Here is a 17375-nt window from a genome sequence, read left to right as displayed (position 1 = left end):
TCCGTAGGCCGGTGAGGGGGCAGGGTCTCACATTCCTCCTCACTAAAGACTCTGGCGAGATCCCTATACACATTAGGATACGTCGTGTCTGCTGGTGGGCTCTCTGCTTCTATTCCCCCTGCTGGCTCCTTTTCCTCCTTGGTAGGGGGAGGTCCCAACGGTAATCGAAGTTTGCGAAAACCCCCTTCCCACCATATCGTAGGAGCCCACTTGTCCAACCATGCTAATCCTAAAATCACTGGTTCTAACATTTTCTCCACTATAATAAACCGAATAGTTTCGGTGTGCTCCCCAATATCGAGGTGCACCTTTTCTGTTATATGAGTCACTGGTGCCCCTCCCAGCAATGAACCATCCATTTGTTCAAAGGTAATAGGGGTTCTCAACCGCACAACCCACAGCCCAAGTTCGTCAACTATTGCCCTACGAATTAAACAACGAGTACACCCTGAATCAATCAATGCCTCATATCGGCGTCCAGTGGTTGCCCGTGGGTTTCGGAGTACGACTGGTACCACAAAAGGTCGGATGGGGTCGCTCACCATCGGGTCATGTGGGTCCTCATCGTCGTCATCACTATCCCCAGCCACAATCGGGAACTTTTCCGCCACCACTTTCTTAGTATCTGTAGCCAGGGGATCCCTCTCCATACAGGATGTTCGAGTCATTTGGGACCGTTCGGATGTTGGTCGGCCTCTGCCTCTCAACACAGCTCTAGGAGGGGGGTTTTGGTCCAAGTTGCGGGGCATGGGATGAGGACAGTCGGCTGCTCGATGACCAAGGCGATTACATCTGAAGCAACGAAACGCAGGCCGCTGGATCCTTTCCCCCAAGCCGGAGCCAGCATTCGGTTTAGTCTCCTTGGGTGTTTGTGTGCGTTCTGCTGGTCGTTTTCCTTGACTTGCAACCCCTTCACCCCGTATAAGGAATTCTCGGAGACCGACGTCCAATTCGATGGCTGCCTTGTACCACACACTCAACTTGGGGGGCAAGCCCCGGTACACGCAGGCTTGCCGTAAATCACGGTCTAGTCCTTTATGGAATTGGTGCACCAGAAGACGTTCTGGCCACCCCACCAACCGAGCCGCAATCTTTCGGAACTCCTGTACATATTCCTTTGCTGGTACGCCCCGTTGCTTAAGCGCAAACAAATCCCCCTCTGCAACCTGGGCGCTTGTTTCGTCTTCAAATCTGGCACGAAGAGCCTCCAGAAATCGTCCCATGTCCACGAGTTCCCTTGCATGTTTAGCATGGAGGCCTGCCACCCACTCAGCTGCTTCTCCCGTCAGGACCCCCGTAACAGCAACCACCATAGCCCACTGGGAGGGATACCACTGTCCATATTGGTCCATATGGCTTATCACCTGGCTTAAGAAAATAGCCACTCGTTCAGGGCTTCCGTCAAAGGAAGTCTGCAGGGCAGGTGGTCCCCAAACGGCCTGCGGGACCCACAGCCCCAGCGGGGCCCCCGGAGGCCAAGGCATGGGGCCTGGGGTCCTCGCTGCTCCAGTTGCTCTTCTGTCCTGCCTAGGTCGGTCCCTCGTCGCCCCGCGACCCCCAACAGGTAAGCCCCCTGCCAATTGCGTTGGTTGGGGCTCAGGACCGGCTCCAAGGTCTCCCAACGAGGCACCTTGGTCTTGTTCTGGAGGGGGTTGGTCCATGGATCGTCTAGAGGTCCGCTCCATCCTCAATTTAGGACTTGTGAGCTGGAATTGGGTCTCCGAAGCGGTCACCCCTGTATCCTGCCAAGAAGAACCTGGAGGCTCCAGCCTGCAACCCAGGGCTGCCAGGATGAGGCGTCACGAAATCCAGATTCCCCAAAACGCTCACGTAGCGTATCCATGGTGCTGGGACCGGATGAGGCAGGATACCCCCAATCCCCTTCATCCTCCTCAGACCATCGTCTTTCCCTCCAGCCCTGGAAAGACGCTCCCAAGCAAGGGGGCATTGGCATCCGTGGCCCGAGAAGAACAGAGCTGTGCCACCAATCCCCCGTCCGAGCCCGTTGTCCTGGAAAACTCTCCTCCTCTGGTCGGGGCGGGGCGCTCTTGGGTTGCTTGACTTTTGGTTTCACTGCCAACTGTTCCACACTCTCCTTCACCTCCTCTATCAGTGGTTCCTCCCCCTCCACATCTCCACCACATTCCTGCTCTTCCAAGGCCGTCCCTTCTGCCATACCCCCCTTTGCTGCAAAGCCACAGGGACTCCTCACCTCTTGCGAAAAGGAACCAAGCGCTGACTTTCTCTCGGCTTGTCGTTCGTTCAGAACTGCGATAGGAAATAATCACCAGTAACACACAGAGTATCAGGGTTTACTTTGGCAATGATAAGCTTGCAGTCAAAAGTAAAGTACAAGTCGGTGTTTTGGTTCAAAGTCAGCGCTGGGTGTAATCACACCACAGCGCTATTTAACAAAAACTCAGCCCCTTAAACATACATCCGGTGATTATCAATCAAGCACCCCCCACTCCCTTAACAGTAACAGCTGCAAGCACCAGAGCAGCGAGGACAGCAGAATCGGAGAGGCCCGGCAACGTCATCAATCATCGCCCTGAATGCTGCTATCCAGGAACTATTTGTGTGTTCGCTGCGGCTGCTTATCTCCACTCCTTCGTCTCCCACACCCCCCATCGATGGCGAGCTCCGGTAGGACTCGACACCTGGTTTGCTAGACAGAATCAATTGCCAAGAGACTTTGTGATTTACTTTACAACGAGGAGGACCCGAAATGAAATTTTACAAGCTTTCTATAAAAATAAACTTTAAATGGCAGGACAAGAGGTTTTAGTGCTGAAAGAAATCCCCCCAAAAATGTTGAGAAGCAGAAAGGAGTTTGCTTTTTTGGTGGATGAACTTAGAAATCGACAGATTCAATTTAGATGGGATGTTCCAGCTGGACTGGTGGTGAATTATATGGGAGAAAGGCATCGCCTTAACACAATATGGAAGGCAAGAGATTTTTATACTAATGTATTAAAGGCTGGATGCCCACCATCTCAGGAAATGAGGAGAAGAAAAGAAGAGCTGGCAATACAGGGACAGAAGGAAAGTAAACACCCACAAGCTGCAGGAGAGACCTCGCTTATTGAAGATGATTTATTGCAACTTTTTGGTACTGTTCAACCTTTGGAAGTAGCAGAAAAAAGAGAAAAACCAAAAAATCAAAGGCAGACTTGTGCTGCAACAAAGTGAAAAGAACAAGATTTAAAGACACAGCAAACCCAAATGAAAGCTCAAGAAGCTACAAAAACAGAAGCAGTGGGAGGAGCAAGGCCGAAGAGAAAGGTGCAGGAGGATCTTCAGTTTACCAATGAAATGAGAGACAGGTGTGATTCATTTCAAAACATGGTAATAAAGCTATTATTCTATAAAGGTCATTGGCTTTTTGTTGTCTTCTTTCCAATTATGAGAATTGTCAATATGACTAATACTGTGTTGCAAATTTCTTTTGCATTTTTCTACCATTCTCATTTAATTTGAAAAAGTATTGTTTCAAATGTTGAAGTTTTGATTTAGGAAAATGAAATCAAATGCAGAGATATTGCTAAGAGTACAAAAGAACAGATCTTGGATCATAAACTGAATATGAATCATCAGCTAAACAAACAAATGTAATTTTAGGCTGCATCCATCTGCATCTACATGTGGGGGTCAATAAAAGTCAAGATGGCAATCTCAAATGTGTGATCAAATCCTTACTCCTTTTGTAAATCTTTATATATATGAGCAAAGGTGCAGAGCTTCTCTGGAGAGCATGCCACTATTTTGACTTTTTTTTTACTTCTCTCTGGATTTACCACTGCCTAAACCAATGCAAGTCCAGTTGTCAAATCATGGGAAGTAAGAGGTCCCCTGTATTCTGCATTGGCCAGATCCAACTTCAAACACTACTCATGAGCACTACACTTCAGCAACTGGAACGGGTATGGAAAAACTAACATGAAAGATGAAAGAACTAGGAGCTAATTCTAATGAGGAAAAGCTGGATTACTTTTAGATCTGACAGCTGAAGAGAGTCATGATAGCACTTTTAAGCACATATTTCACAAAATATTGCCAGGAAGTAGGACATGGAATATAGGAATTATACAAATTCTTGCTGAATGTTAGGACTAGTAGTAATGTGTCTTCTCATCCTGCGGTAAGAAGAGCTCAGTAGCAGTAAGTGAAATAAAACAAACCAAAAGCAGCTCTGTTGTCTTCAATAGTAACAATTGACCTCAAAATTTACATTGCTAAGCAGGACAGTTGTTAAGTGAGTTTTGCCCCATTTTACAACCTTTCTTGCCACAGTTGTTAAGTGAATCTGGCTTTCTCATTGATTTTGCTTGTCAGAAGTTTGCAAAGGATGATCACATGATCCCAGGACACTGCAACCATCATAAATACAATTGCCAGTTGTCAAGCATCCAAATTTTGATCATGTGACCTTGAGGTTGTAACGATTGTAAGTGTGAAAAACAGTCATGAGTCATATTTTTCAATGCCATTGTAATTTTGAATGGTCACTAAATGAATGGTTGTAAGTTGAGGACTACCTGAATATGCTCTCTTTGCTCTTGGGAGGGGAATAAAGTGAAGGAGAAAAGATTCAGTACCAGCCTAAGAACTCAGGGAACGGACAGAACATTGGCATATTAACAATTTATAAGTTCAAGCATGAAGCAGCAGCAGTAACAGCCCTTCAATAGTTTACAAACAAAAGTTTAATTGAGGTTTGCTGCAGCAAAATTCATAAATATTTGGAGAAGTCAGCATGGAAGATAAAATATTCTTGTAACTTATGATTGTGCATTATAAAACAATGGGGAATTGCTGGTCCCAAAATATTTCCTAAGAGAATCAACACCATCATTCCTTATCCAAGCCTGAGTAGTTCCTGTCCTAGGCAATCTTTGCATATAGGAGTAGTAATACATACCTAGATTTGTTGTTTGGCCACCTGAGAGCTTTGTTAAACTTATAGATGTCATAACAAATATTTAAATGGGTTATCATAGTTCGCAAATTGTGTGATAACTACTTTGACATACATGAAGCTTGCTAAGACTTTACTTTTCTCTTGTTCTTAGATGTCACGTGCTCATTCTTTTCCATTATGGGAAAGGTTGTGTTCCCCTGGTTTCCTCTATAGGGCAGACCATGACATGCTCAGGAATATTCCATTTGTATGATTTGGTGTCTAGGAAAGTAATGTTTTGTTTTATGTTGGTCTACAAATAGATCAGCAAGTCACAAGTCATCAATGTAACTCAGAGAAGAATTGACACTTGTCCTTCCAGAACATTGGCTGGAACACCCATTCCTCATTCATATGGATGTATTCAATGTTTTATTAATATAACATCGATTAATTTTTTTCCTTTCTGCTCTTGTTGTTCTGATGTCATCAGTCTCGAGGTTTAGGTAACGTAAGTGCTAACATCAGAATAAACACTGTCAGTTCTAATGCTGTATGAAATGTTGGCTCTCAGTGTTGTGATGACTTTTTGTCTTTTAAGAGAGAGATGGTATCCTGCTTGACTTGTGACAAGGGCTTGTTAAATTATTCAGAGGAAACAACAAAAGGATGTTTGCATCATGCACTGTGTTTTATGTCTTGATCACAAGCGTGACACTTTCCTTACAATACAAAATACCACTAATTTCAAAAGAATCCTTTTAAAATGACAAATTATAAATTGCAGTAAGTTGAGTATATAATACTTAGACTCCATCCAGATATGAGTATCTCCAAAAAGGAAATATGACATTGTTGTTGTTGTTGTTAGTTGCGAAGTCGTCTCCAACCCATTGTGACCCATGGACAATGTTCCTCCAGGCCTTCCTGTCCTCTACCATCCCCCAGAGACCATTTAAGCTCACGCCAACTGCTTCAGTGACTCCATCCAGCCACTGCATTCTCTGTCGTCCTCTTCTTCTTTTGCCCTCAATCTTTCCCAGCATTAGGCTCTTGTCCAGTGAGTCCTTCCTTCTCATTAGGTGGCCAAAAGTATTTGAGTTTCATCTTCAGGACCTGGCCTTCTAAAGAGCAGTCAGGGTTGATTTCCTCTAGGACTGACCAGTTTGATAGCCTTGCAATCCAAGGGATTTGCAGGAGTCTTCTCCAGCACCATAGTACAAAGGCCTCAATTCTTTGGTGCTCAGTCTTTCTTATGGTCCAACTTTCACAGCCATACAGGACAACTGGGAAAACCATAGCCTTGACTTTAGGCACTTTTGTTGGCAGGGTGATGTCTCTGCTTTTTAGTATGCTATCTAGATTTGCCATAGCTTTCCTCCCCAGGAGCAAGCCTCTTTTAATTTCTTGGCTGCAGTCCCCATCTGCAATAATCATGGAGCCCAGGAAAATAAAATCTGTCACTACATCCACTTCTTCCCCATCTATTTGCCAGAATTTGAGAGGACCGGATGCCATGATCTTAGTTTTCTTAATGTTGAGTTTCAAGCCAACTTTTGCACTCTCCTTCACCTGCATCCAGAGGCTCTTTAGTTTTTCTTCATTTTCTGCCATTAAAGTGGTATCACCTGCATATCTGAGGTTGTTGATATTTCTCCTGGCAATCTTAATTCCAACTTGTGATTCATCTAGCTCCACCTTTCTCATGATGTGCTCTGCATATAAGTTAAATAGGCAGGGTAACAGTATACAGCCTTGCCAGACTCTTTTCTCAGTGGTTCCGTGTCCAGTTCTCATTGTTGCTTCTTGACCCGCATATAGGTTTCTCAAGAGACAAATAAGATGGTCTGGTATTCCCATCTCTTTAAGAACTTGCCACAATTTGTTGTGATCCACGCAATCAAGGGCTTTGGCATAGTCAATGAAACAGAAGTAGATGTTTTTCTGGAACTTACTAGCTTTCTCCACGATCCAGCGTATGTTGGCAATTTGATCTCTAGTTCCTCTGCCTCTTCAAAATCCTGCCTGTACCTCTGGTAATTCTCGATCCACATACTGCTGGAGCCTAGCTTGTAGGATTTTAAGCATAACTTTACTAGCATGTGAAATGAGTGCAATTGTGCAATAGTTTGAACATTCTTTGGCATTGCCTTTCTTTGGAATTGGAATGTAAACTGATCTTTTCCAATCCTGTGGCCACTGTTGAGTTTTCCAAATTTGCTGGCAAATTGAGTGTAGCACTTTTACTGCATTGTCTTTTAAGATTTTGAATAGTTCAGTTGGAATACTGTCAACTCCACTAGCTTTGTTGTTGCTCAGATTTCCTAAGGCCCATTTGACTTCACATTCTAGAAAGTCTGACTCGAAGTCAGTGACCATCCCATCGTGATTATCAGGGACGTTAAGCTCATTCTTGTATAGTTTTTATGTGTAATTTTGCCACCTCTTTTTAATCTCTTCTGCCTCTGTTAGGTCCCTGCCATTTTGGTCCTTTATCATGCCCATCTTTGCATGAAAAGTTCCCTTCATATCTCCAATTTTCTTGAAGAGATCTCTAGTCCTCCCTATTCTATTGTTTTCTTCTATTTCTTTGCACTGTTCATTTAAGAAGACATTCTTATCTCTTCTAGCTATTCTCTGGAATTCTGCATTCAATTGGGTGTATCTTTCTCTTTCTCCCTTGCCTTTCACTTCCCTTCTTTCCTCAGCTATTTGCAAAGCTTCCTCAAACAGCCATTTTGCTTTCTTACGTTTCTTTTTTTTTTTTTTTGGGAAGGTTTTAGTTGCTACCTCTTTTACAATGTTGCGAACCTCTGTTCATAGTTCTTCAGCCACTCTATCTATCAGATCTAATTCCTTAAATCTATTTGTCACCTCTACTATATATTCATCAGGGATATGATTTAGTTCATACCTGAGTGGCATAGTGCTTTCCCTACTTTCTTCAATTTAAGCCTAAATTTTGCAACAAGAAGCTCATGATCTGAGCTACAGTCAACTCCTGGTCTTGTTTTTACTGATTGTATAGAGCTTCTCCATCTTTGGCTGCAGAGCATATAGTCAATCTATTTTCTGTGTTGACCATCTGGTGAAGTCCATGTGTAGAGTCGTCTCTTGGGTTGTTGGAAAAGAGTGTTTGCTATGACTATCGTATTTTCTTGACAAAATTCTATCAGCCTGTGCCCTGCTTCATTTTGTACTTCAAGGCCAAACTTGTCTGTTATTCCGGTTATCTTTTGTCTTCCTATTTTAGCATTCCAATCCCCCATGATGATAAGGACATCATTTTTTGGTGTTAATTCTATAAGGTACTGTAGGGCTTCATAGAACCGGTCAGTTTCATCCTCTTCAGCACCAGTGGTTGGGGCATAGACTTGAACTACTGTGATATTGAATGGTTTGCCTTGGATTTGAACTGAGATCATTCTGTCATTTTGGGGATTGTATCCTAGTACTGCTTTTCCTATTCTTTTATTGACTATGAAGGCTACCCTGTTTTTTCTGAGGGATTCTTGCCCACAGTAGTATACCTGATGGTCATCTGAATTAAATCCACCAATTCCTGTCCATTTTAGTTTGCTGATTCCTAAGATGTCGATGTTCAATCTTGTCATCTCTTGTTTGACCATGTCCAGCTTGCCTTGATTCATGGATCTTACATTCCAGGTTAGTATGGAGAATAGATCTTTACAGCATCGGACTTTCCTTTCACCACCAGATGCATCCACAGCTGAGAGTTCTTTCAGCTTTGGTCCAGTTGCTTCACTTTTTCTGGCACTACTAGTACTAGCCCTCTGCCCCACTACTAGTACTAGCCCTCTTCCCCAGTAGCATATTGGACACCTTCCGACCTGAAGGGCTCATCTTCCAGCGTCATATTTTTTTGCCTTTTGGTACTGTCCATGGGATTTTCATGGCAAAGATACTGGATTGGGTTGCCATTTCCTTCTCCAGTGGATCACGTTTTGTCAGAGTTCTCTGCTATGACCTGTCCGTCTTGGGTGGCCCTGCACGGCATAGCTCATAGCTTCATTGAGCTACGCAAGCCCTTTCGCCACAGCAAGGCAGTAATTCATAAAGGGGAAATATGACATTACGATGTAATAATGATTATGAATGTAGATAACTCTAAAAAATGATGAACTCAGTCACAGAAGATAAAACATTAAAGACTATTTGTCATTTCATGAAATCTTCATGTTCAGAGGGAGTGGCCACTAAAAAACATTTGACTAAAGATGGATATTGTTTTTAAGCTCTCTTAGAGATACTCGTAGAAATATTTAGTGGACTATTAATGAATGTGCACTTTTTTATTTGACTCAGCAACTTCTTGGACCAAATAAGATGACAAAAATGAATTCTAGCAATTCAAAGGAATTTCCTCACTTTGTGAAGGCCAAACTTCAGATAATCCTTAATTTATGACCAAAATTGGGACTGGAACTTTTATTGCTAAGCAGTAAAGTTAAGTGAGCCATTATGCAACTGTGCCCAATTTTATGAACATTTTTGCCACTGTTGTTAAGTGAATCCAGCTTCCCAATTGACTGATTGTTGTAAGCTGGTTGGAAAGTCGCAAATGGTGATTACGTGATCCCAGCATGCTGCAACTATTGTAAATACATGCTAATTGCCAAGCACCCAAACTATGATCACATGATTATGGGGACACTGTGATAGTCATAAGCGTAAGATAGGTCATTTTTTTTCAGCACTGTTGTCACTTTGAACAATTGATAAACAAATGGTCAAAAATAAAGAATTATCTATAAACTGAAAATGAGAATTAAGTTCATGTTGTCTGTGGAGTAAATATTTTCCAATGTATCATTCTTGTAGTGAAAATCACACCCTATTCCAGTCAGTTGCATATAAAACTGCCAATAACAATAGTAATAGGTGCCTTGGGTACAATCCCAAAACTATTGAACCACCGCTTGAACACCATCAGCATTGATAAAATCACCATCTGTCAATTACAAAAGATAGCTTTACTTGGAATTGCTTACATCCTGTGATGATACTTTTAACAACATCTGCCTATTCCAGGTCTTTGGTAAGAACTCGATAAGGGGATAAAAATGGCAAAACTAATATAAACATCTGTCTGACTGTGTAACAAACCATCGTAATAAAGGTAGGTGAATTCTCACATGCATATATATGTGCTTGGATACTTAGGAAATAAGGATTTGGAGGCAGTTACACTATAGACTGCAAAAAGAATGATTCATTCAATCTGAATGTAGACAATGTAGTCACCAGGAATTGAACCTGATTTAATGTCACCTGTTACCATCTAATTACTGCATAATGTTTTCAATAACTGTGCATTGTAAAACTGAACTACCAAAATCCATATCAGTCCAAATGGAATGAGATACTGAAGTTGCATTGAACTAGGTTGATGGAAATCTAGAAGAAATCCAGGACAAAAGAAGTACACAGACAGTTCATGAAACTTAGAAAAGCATTTTGTCTAACAGAAGAACTGGAATATATATATGATCTCATGAATAATGGTGATTGCCAGTTTATAATATCATGCATATATTAGTTTCTTGTCTCCTTGTCCATTTCTCAATTTATCCAGAAATTTGGATTGGCGCTCTAATTTCCATTGTTCCATATGTTGATGATGCTTTTACCCTCAAGCCATTCACTTAATGAATTGATATCCTCATTTCCAATGGTCCCAGCCTGTGGTCTGTTTTCAAATTTGTTGATCAGCAAATAGCAAAACAATAAAATAAAAATGGAAATGATGCAATGACATATGGAACAAGGTAAAATAACAAAAAGAATGACATAATTAGTGAACGGCATTAGAATGAACTGCAGGAAGAAATTTAGAAGGAAATCAGTTGGAGCTGACTATGAAAATTAAATAATAAATGAATGGCCAAAATAGTAGAGTTAAATGGCCTGGTAAATATTAAAGGAAATCCAAGACAAAACCAGCTCAGAATAAATAGATTATTTTTAGTAGCCCTTCCATTCCTGTACATTAAAAAAAAATCTTAGCTGATACTGTGTATACTATGACTGATTCCTTGGCAACTGAAGCAGAATTTAAACCTTTTCATAATTATCAGAATAATTCAAAAGTATCAGTTAAGGACAAGTGTTGAAAAGTCATTTACATTAAATAGGAAAGTAATATTCAAAATTAGTTTAAAGTTGGTTAAATGTCATAAATTTGAGTACAAAGACCATTTAGTCTGAATATTGACTAAATGTGGGTGTGATTGTCCTCATTTGTATGATGCCAATTACAAAGACCACTGGCAGTAAATGAATTTCTTTTAAATTCTCAATTCCTTTTATGGCAGTTATAATTATGCTGAAAATAGGATATTGTACCTTGTGTTGCCTCCTTTGCCTTCTTCGAAGCCTTAAAAATTCTTTGTGCTGCCTTGACACAAAGTTCACTGCCGCATATTCAAGCAATGCAGCGAAGACAAAAAGAAGACATACAGCCATCCAGATGTCAATAGCTTTTACATAAGACACCTGCAAGACAAGGAAGCAAGAAATAAAATCATGACAGATGTGCTTAAGAACAAGGCTGGCAATGAATACAGAGATATAGGTTGTACACAGAATAATTGTTCTTAGTATCTACAAGGGCCCCTCTGAATATTTTTATATTTTATTATTGATTTTGAAAGTAAAGAATTTGATGGTATTCATCAGATAAGCACAAAACATTCACATTTCATCTACTTTGTTTGTTATGTTTTGCCATTCTTAGGTGCTCATTTGTTCCATTCCTCTGGGTATCAGTTTTAGGAATACATTTAATCCTTGACTAGAATATCTAGTCAAGAATATTTTGACTAGAAAATCCTTGATCGCAACTAAACCCAAAATTTCTGTTGCTAAGTGAAACATTTGTTAAGTGAATTTTGCCCCATTTTATGACCTTTCTTGCCACTGTTGTTAAATGAATCATTACAGTTGTTAAGTTAGTAACATGTTTGTTAAATGAGTCTGGCTTCCCCACTGCCTTTGTTTAACAGATGGTTGCAAAAGGTTGCAAAAATGACCCTGGGAGTCAGATACCAAGCATCCAAATTTTGATCACGTGACCATGGGAATGCTACAATGGTTGTTAAGTGTGGAAAACAGTCATAAGTCACTTTTTTCAGTGCCGTTTTAACTTTGAACAGTCACTAAACAAACTGTTGTAAATCAAAGGTTACTTGTATGGGAAACAATTTCAAGATTTTGATCCTCCTATTTGGAAATGTGAGATATTGAGCCTGGGAGCTTCTACATGCTAAACATGTGCCCTATGTTGATCTGTGGGCCTTGTTCACCTTCACTGGGTTGATTGAAACTATTCAAATAGTTTATCAACAAAATATCAAAGTAAGATAGAAAAAACAAAAGGGCAGAACTGTTTTTCAGAATCAACTATATTTATATTCCTCAGTCAGTCAATTTACTTCCTTTAAATTGTCTAAATTTGTAGATCTTGTTTAACTTTTCTTCTTTTGCTTCGTAGGATGTTCTATCAAACAGTATTTATAAGCCAGAGTGGCCCATCAAATTCCCTCATGTTTCATTAGTCCACCAGCATCAATCGTTCAAACTGAAGAGGAGTTCAAAGCAATTCCAAAAAAAGACCGTGTTGTTTACATCTGCACTACTTTGAAAGTCTTCAAAAGGCTCACCATTTACTCCCAAACTGCCAGAATGCAAATCTAATAGCTACTGTCTTTCTCTTGTCTGCCAGCTGGTATCCTCCCTGCTCTACATTCTACTTGTACTAAGTTCTAATCAAAATAATCCATTGTTTCAGGTGCTGTTTGCCTTTCTTCACTTTATTTCCCTTCTTTTTATCAATCCTGACTTCTTTTCAAGGTCTCTTCCAACTATGTAGTAGTATAATATCTTTTTTCACCAGTAGGAGTCGTCCCAGCTCTAGTTCCAGTATTGAAACAAAATGAAAGATATATCAGCTGATTGTCACATAGTCAAAAAGGTCATTTTTCTTTATAACATTTCTTCCAGTAGTCAAAAAAATTGCAAGTTTAAATCACTTTTCACAATACTATAACTTCCAGTCCAGTCTTTTTTATAGTTTAACCTTAATAGTCTCCCATTCCAGTTCCATTTCTCTTTTGGGTCTGAAATCTACCTCCATGTATTAACTCGCCGCTTTCTCTACGCTTTGGAGAATCTTTCTTTCAGTAATTGTTTTATTTAGTGATAGAAGTTGAAAGTCATCTCACCCAGTTCCAATACTCCATCACAAACAGCTCATTAGTGCTTCTTTCTTCAGTTTCCCTGGGTTCGGTCTGGCCATAATGGCTGTATCTCTTCTTTATTGGTTGGGAGGGTGCCTTGGATTGAGCAGGAGAGCAGCTGCTCTCCCTCGATCAGCAAGGGGTCCCTCCTTTCTTCATTACCCCTCTAGGATGACTTTAGCCCCTTGGGGCCTCCCAAATGAAGAGGTATCAGCTGGGATTCATGGAGCCCCACTATCTCGACTGTCTCATCATGATGCCAAACCAGAAAATCACAAATCTGAAATAAATTCTGACTTGGCATTTCTTCATCTCAAAGGTCCAGTTCCTATTTTAGCTGGATAATTTTAACTCTTTGGTAGTCTTTGACATATGACCACACAACAACCATTCAAAATTAAAATGGGCTCAAAAGAAGTCACTTATGGCCTTTCTTCAGTTATGGCTGCTGTACTAATCCCTGCAAGGTCATGGCAACTGTCTCATATTTATAACCAGTTGCAGTGTCCTGCAGTCTCATGATCACATTTTAAAGCTTTTTAACTTTTAAAAATGTTTCCTGGCAATGGCTTGTTTAGCCACCATCATAAAAATGGTTGTAAAATCAAGTATAATAATATGGTTCTTTCATTTAGGACCATGATGACATACATCAAAATTCTGGCCCAGTTGCGGTTGCAAGGATTATCTGTATTGCTCTGAATGGTGAAATTCAAATATAGTAAGATAACAGTTCTGTCTAGTAATTCTTTTTTATTTGTACTATGCAGTTGGATATTTGGCTTCACAGATGGAATGATTTGACAAGAAGCAATTTTACATATATTTAAATCTGTAACTTTCAGAGTTGTAGTACATGTGCAAAGTAACCATACTTATTTTATCCGCTTTACAAATTTTTTTATCTCCAGTGCAGATGGAGAATAAAATCAATGCACAACATTCATGGATATAAAATGCTTCAAAGATATCTACACCAGAGAATCACTTTCGTACATTTGCATTTTTCTAAATAATCAGCATTGTATATACATTCTTCCCAAAGCAGAACTACATACAGATTTATGCAAAACAAAACTATATTTTCATTGCTATGTAATAAATAAAACATGATATCCAGGGTATGAAGCCCTGCATCCATAGCAACCATCAGCAAAACTCCCACTGGTATCAACAAGATAAATATTGCATCTCTCAGATCTGGTGGAAGCAGCTATCATGCTGACTTTTAGTTACTCAAGAATCAAAGTTAGTTCCCTTGACCAGTATTTGTAGGTGGTTCATTGTGTGACACCATTTATGTATGCTACTGTTATATAAATAGAAGTTGTGTTACATATAGAAGAAAGAGAGAAAAGGATAAAATAGTAGATGCAGGCAACATAATCCAGTTTGGGATGCTGGCAGGTGGTATTAAGAACCACAGAATATTTAACTCTGTTCTGGAGTTCTAAATAGATCTCCATCTGGAAAAAATGTATTTTATATCCAAACAATTTGGAAAATACAGACATTTTCTATTCATCCTCCCCAAAGTATGCAATTAGTAATGTAAATTTCCTAAGCCCATTTTTTTTAAAAAAAATAAATCAAATTCATCCTGCTTTTATTGTTAATATGTTGCACAAATTTAATTACAGGAATCGATATCATTTTAAAGGTTTCTATATTAAATATGCTTGTTACTATAAATATATAAGTGAAAGATCACTGTGTTTTGTCTTGCTCCATACCTTTTTGATGACCCCAAGTATTTCCTTTAATAGTATTCTACAGAGAGTACACAAACACATCCACCCTCCCCCCCCCACACACAGAGTCTTCCTTCCATCTTGTGAAAAGCACAAATATAATGCAGCTGGTCATTTCACAGCTGAAGAAATATCTTTTCCTCTGCCATACCTGGTTACCTTAACATTTAATTGATATTATTGTAGGACTCCTTTCTATTTTATAAGCATACAATATTTACCATAATCTTTAATGGTCATAGGTTCAAAGACCATCTCAATGCTTCAACTACATCTGTAAATATGTACTTGCTCATTCCAAACATTTCTTCAGAAGGCAATCCAGGGGTGAAATGCTCCTGGTTCGGACGGGATCATCCGATCCGGAAGCGATGGAGGCGGGTGGTTCAGAGAACCGGTAGCAAAAATCCCTGCCCCCCCCCATTGCCCAGCTGAGCCGCGCAATCATCAGAGGCTTTTTTTTTTAATTTTTAAAAGCATTTTTTCTACAACCTCTTTGGCCGAAAAAATGCTTTTAAAAATAAAAAAAACAAAGCCTCTGATGATCGCGCGGCTCAGCTGGGATCATCAGAGGCTTTTAAAAGCATTTTTTCTACAACCTCTTCAGCCGAAGAGGTTATAGAAAAAATGTTTTTAAAAGGAAAAAAAAGCCTCTGCCGATCAGGCAAGTCAGCTAGGATCGTCAGAGGCTTAAAAAAAAAGCTTCTGCTGATCAGGAGAGTCAGCTGGGATCGTCAGAGGCTTTAAAAGCATTTTTTTTACAACCTCTTCAGCCGAAGAGGTTGTAGAAAAAATGGTTTTAAAAGTTAAAAAAAAAAAAGTTGGCCACGCCCACTCAGTCATATTACCCACCACCACCACCAAGCCACACCCACAGAACCAGTAGTAACAAATTTTACATTTCACCACTGGGACAATCCTATTCATTTCTATCATGAATTAGTACCTTGTAGTGGTAGCGGTGTATAATGAGTTTCAATTACACTATCAGCTATCAGGACAGTAAGCTCCCCAAAAAAGGCCCCCATAATGGGGAGGCCATGGGAGTAGAGTTAGGATAAATATGATCCATTGGGGAAGGAACTGGTCATCCACTCCAATATTTTACTAAGAAAAGCAAATGGACATTCACAACCAAGACAATGTTAAGATGATTGTGGAAGAGGAACTGGTCTTAGTCAAAGAGTATCTAATCAACTACTGGGGAAGAGCAAAGGTTGAAGTGCAAATAGTATTTGTTTCTATGTTGTGGCTGGATTAAAGCCAAAACAGATCCAGCTGCTGATATGGTCAGAGACAAAGGAATGTTAAATGCTACAGATGTATATATATTATAGGTAAATCAAGTGTCAGAACCATAAGCCAAGTAAAAATATCAATACTGAATATTGACATTCTGGGAATCAGCAAACAGAAATTAATTGGAATTTTATTTTTATCCATTTATTAAATTTATAAGTTACCCATCTCCCTGATAAGAAATGGGCAATTTCAAACCAGAAGAACCACATAAAAAACAAGTAGCCATCATTGTTAGGAAAACAATGTAAAAATCAATTTTCAGGTGCAAAATGATAATAGCTCAATATCACATCCAACAGAAGCCAATCATTACTATTATGCTCTAGAAACAGATGGAGAGAAAGTGGAATAGTTCTATGGCAGTTTGTAACAACGTCTCATAAAACAAAACAAAAAGACATCCTGCTAATTATGATAGACTGTAATGCTAAAGATAAAAGGGAAATAGTATCTAAGATAATGGAAAAATTTGGCCTTTGAGTATGAAATAATATTTCTGCCAAGAAAAGTCAATATTTATAGCACATACTGCCTTCCATCAGGAAATCTAAAAAATGAGTCATATGTAGATATCATTGGATTGGCAATACCAAGATCAAATTGACCATATATGCACTGAGACAATAGCTCTTGTCTTAGACTTCATCAGGGTCATAGCAAGGGTGAAAAGGGTCCCTAGAAATAAATGCAAAGTGGGGGCCCACAACATGCATTAACCTTTTTGATACCTTGACTTTTTAAATTTAACTCTATTATATCCTACATTTTTATACATTATATTGTCATATAATTTTATACAGTTTTATATAGTTTACTTTTATTCATTTTAATTACTTCTCATCTACTTGCCCTATTTTCTTCTTCACTCACATTTCCTGCTGCTCCAAGTGCCCACCAGAAAGATTGTCTTTGGCCAACATTTTCCACTGAGGATAAGCTGATAAGGACTTACAGATGGAAATGCAAACACAACAACGGCAAGAACTGTCCAAAATTTTGCAAAATAAATGAAAAGAAACACTGATGGATAAGCAAGCCATAGTCAGTTGACAAGTGAGAACTTGTTTTGCTTCATTAAACAATGACAGATTATAAAATGTATCAGTAACCTGCTCCATAATCATGCCTTGCTCAATTATGAGAGTGAGGAGTTGACAATTTGGA

At 39.7% G+C, this 17375-nt stretch overlaps 1 protein-coding gene across 2 annotated transcripts in view; it reads right to left on the bottom strand.

Annotated features, from left to right (window-relative positions):
• GLRA2 (glycine receptor alpha 2) overlaps positions 1 to 17375 on the bottom strand; it is a 281710-nt gene that overhangs the window by 35064 nt on the left and 229271 nt on the right. For both annotated transcript variants that reach the window (XM_070943572.1, XM_070943573.1), the window contains exon 8: positions 11267 to 11416. In XM_070943572.1, coding sequence (XP_070799673.1) covers positions 11267 to 11416 — 150 coding nt within the window. The remainder of the gene's footprint in view (positions 1 to 11266; positions 11417 to 17375) is intronic.

The sequence above is a fragment of the Pituophis catenifer genome, unplaced genomic scaffold, assembly GCF_029215685.1.
Source record: "Pituophis catenifer annectens isolate HBS135680 unplaced genomic scaffold, rPitCat1.0.hap2 SCAF_4, whole genome shotgun sequence".
NCBI lineage: Eukaryota > Metazoa > Chordata > Lepidosauria > Squamata > Colubridae > Pituophis > Pituophis catenifer.
The sequence above is the reverse complement of the archived record's forward strand: the minus strand, read 5'-3'. Positions and strand labels throughout refer to the sequence as shown.